Here is an 801-nt window from a genome sequence, read left to right on the forward strand (position 1 = left end):
GGCCCCGGGCTCCCCCGGCGCATCCCAGCGGGATGCTCCGCTTCGGACGAGCACCGGGAGCTCTCCCTCCTCCCTGCTCGGCGGCAGGAGGGCCTCAGCAGTAAAATTCAGCGTCTTCTGGCGCTTCATCGTGCTTTTTTGGGGTTTCTTAAAATCCCCTCAACAGGAAAGAAAGATCCCAAAGGCCAGCCATATGAGGTACTGCCGTGTGAGACACAGCCACGTCACTGCTGGCAGCGGCTGTACCCCCGGTTTGAAGTGTCTGGCAGCATCAGTGCTGAGTTCACACCGTGGAGTCCCCTAGCCGGGTAGCACGTACCCAACCGCCCTGGCTGGCCACAACACCGCTTGTGGGATCCAACAAGTGCCTGCCAGAGCCACCCTTCCCACCCATCAGCATCCGCATCCTGCGCGCTGTGGGATACTCCCCGTGGCCCTAGCCATTGCCTTCTCACACCAAACGCTGGAATTTTTTTACAAAAATGAACCCCCCAACCGGAACTATACCTTTTAATCAAAACTATTAACTAGTTAAAGAGAAGTTTGTGAGGTAGTCCTTTGAGAAAAATAAACACATGGTTTATTAATGTGTTATCCATGCACATAATATAAAGCCTCTTGGGGAGATAGATAGATAGATAGATAGATAGATAGATCAGCAATGAGAGGTACGTAGATGAAAAGGTAGATAATCAGGTACATAGAAAAACACAGCTGTGTATACATATATGCATGCATATATGTATATGCACCTCTGCAGGCTACCTTTTCCTCTTTTCCTTCCAGTCTGTGTGGGGGCGT

General features: G+C 50.8%; 1 protein-coding gene across 1 annotated transcript in view; it reads right to left on the minus strand.

Annotated features, from left to right (window-relative positions):
- KDR (kinase insert domain receptor) overlaps positions 1-406 on the minus strand; it is a 31,280-nt gene extending 30,874 nt beyond the window's left edge. Inside the window, exon 1 of the mRNA XM_008641532.2 lies at positions 320-406. Coding sequence (XP_008639754.1) covers positions 320-406 — 87 coding nt within the window. The remainder of the gene's footprint in view (positions 1-319) is intronic.
- Between the last annotated feature and the right edge of the window lie 395 nt (positions 407-801).

The sequence above is a fragment of the Corvus brachyrhynchos genome, unplaced genomic scaffold (assembly GCF_000691975.1).
Source record: "Corvus brachyrhynchos isolate BGI_N302 unplaced genomic scaffold, ASM69197v1 scaffold17, whole genome shotgun sequence".
Lineage (NCBI taxonomy): Eukaryota > Metazoa > Chordata > Aves > Passeriformes > Corvidae > Corvus > Corvus brachyrhynchos.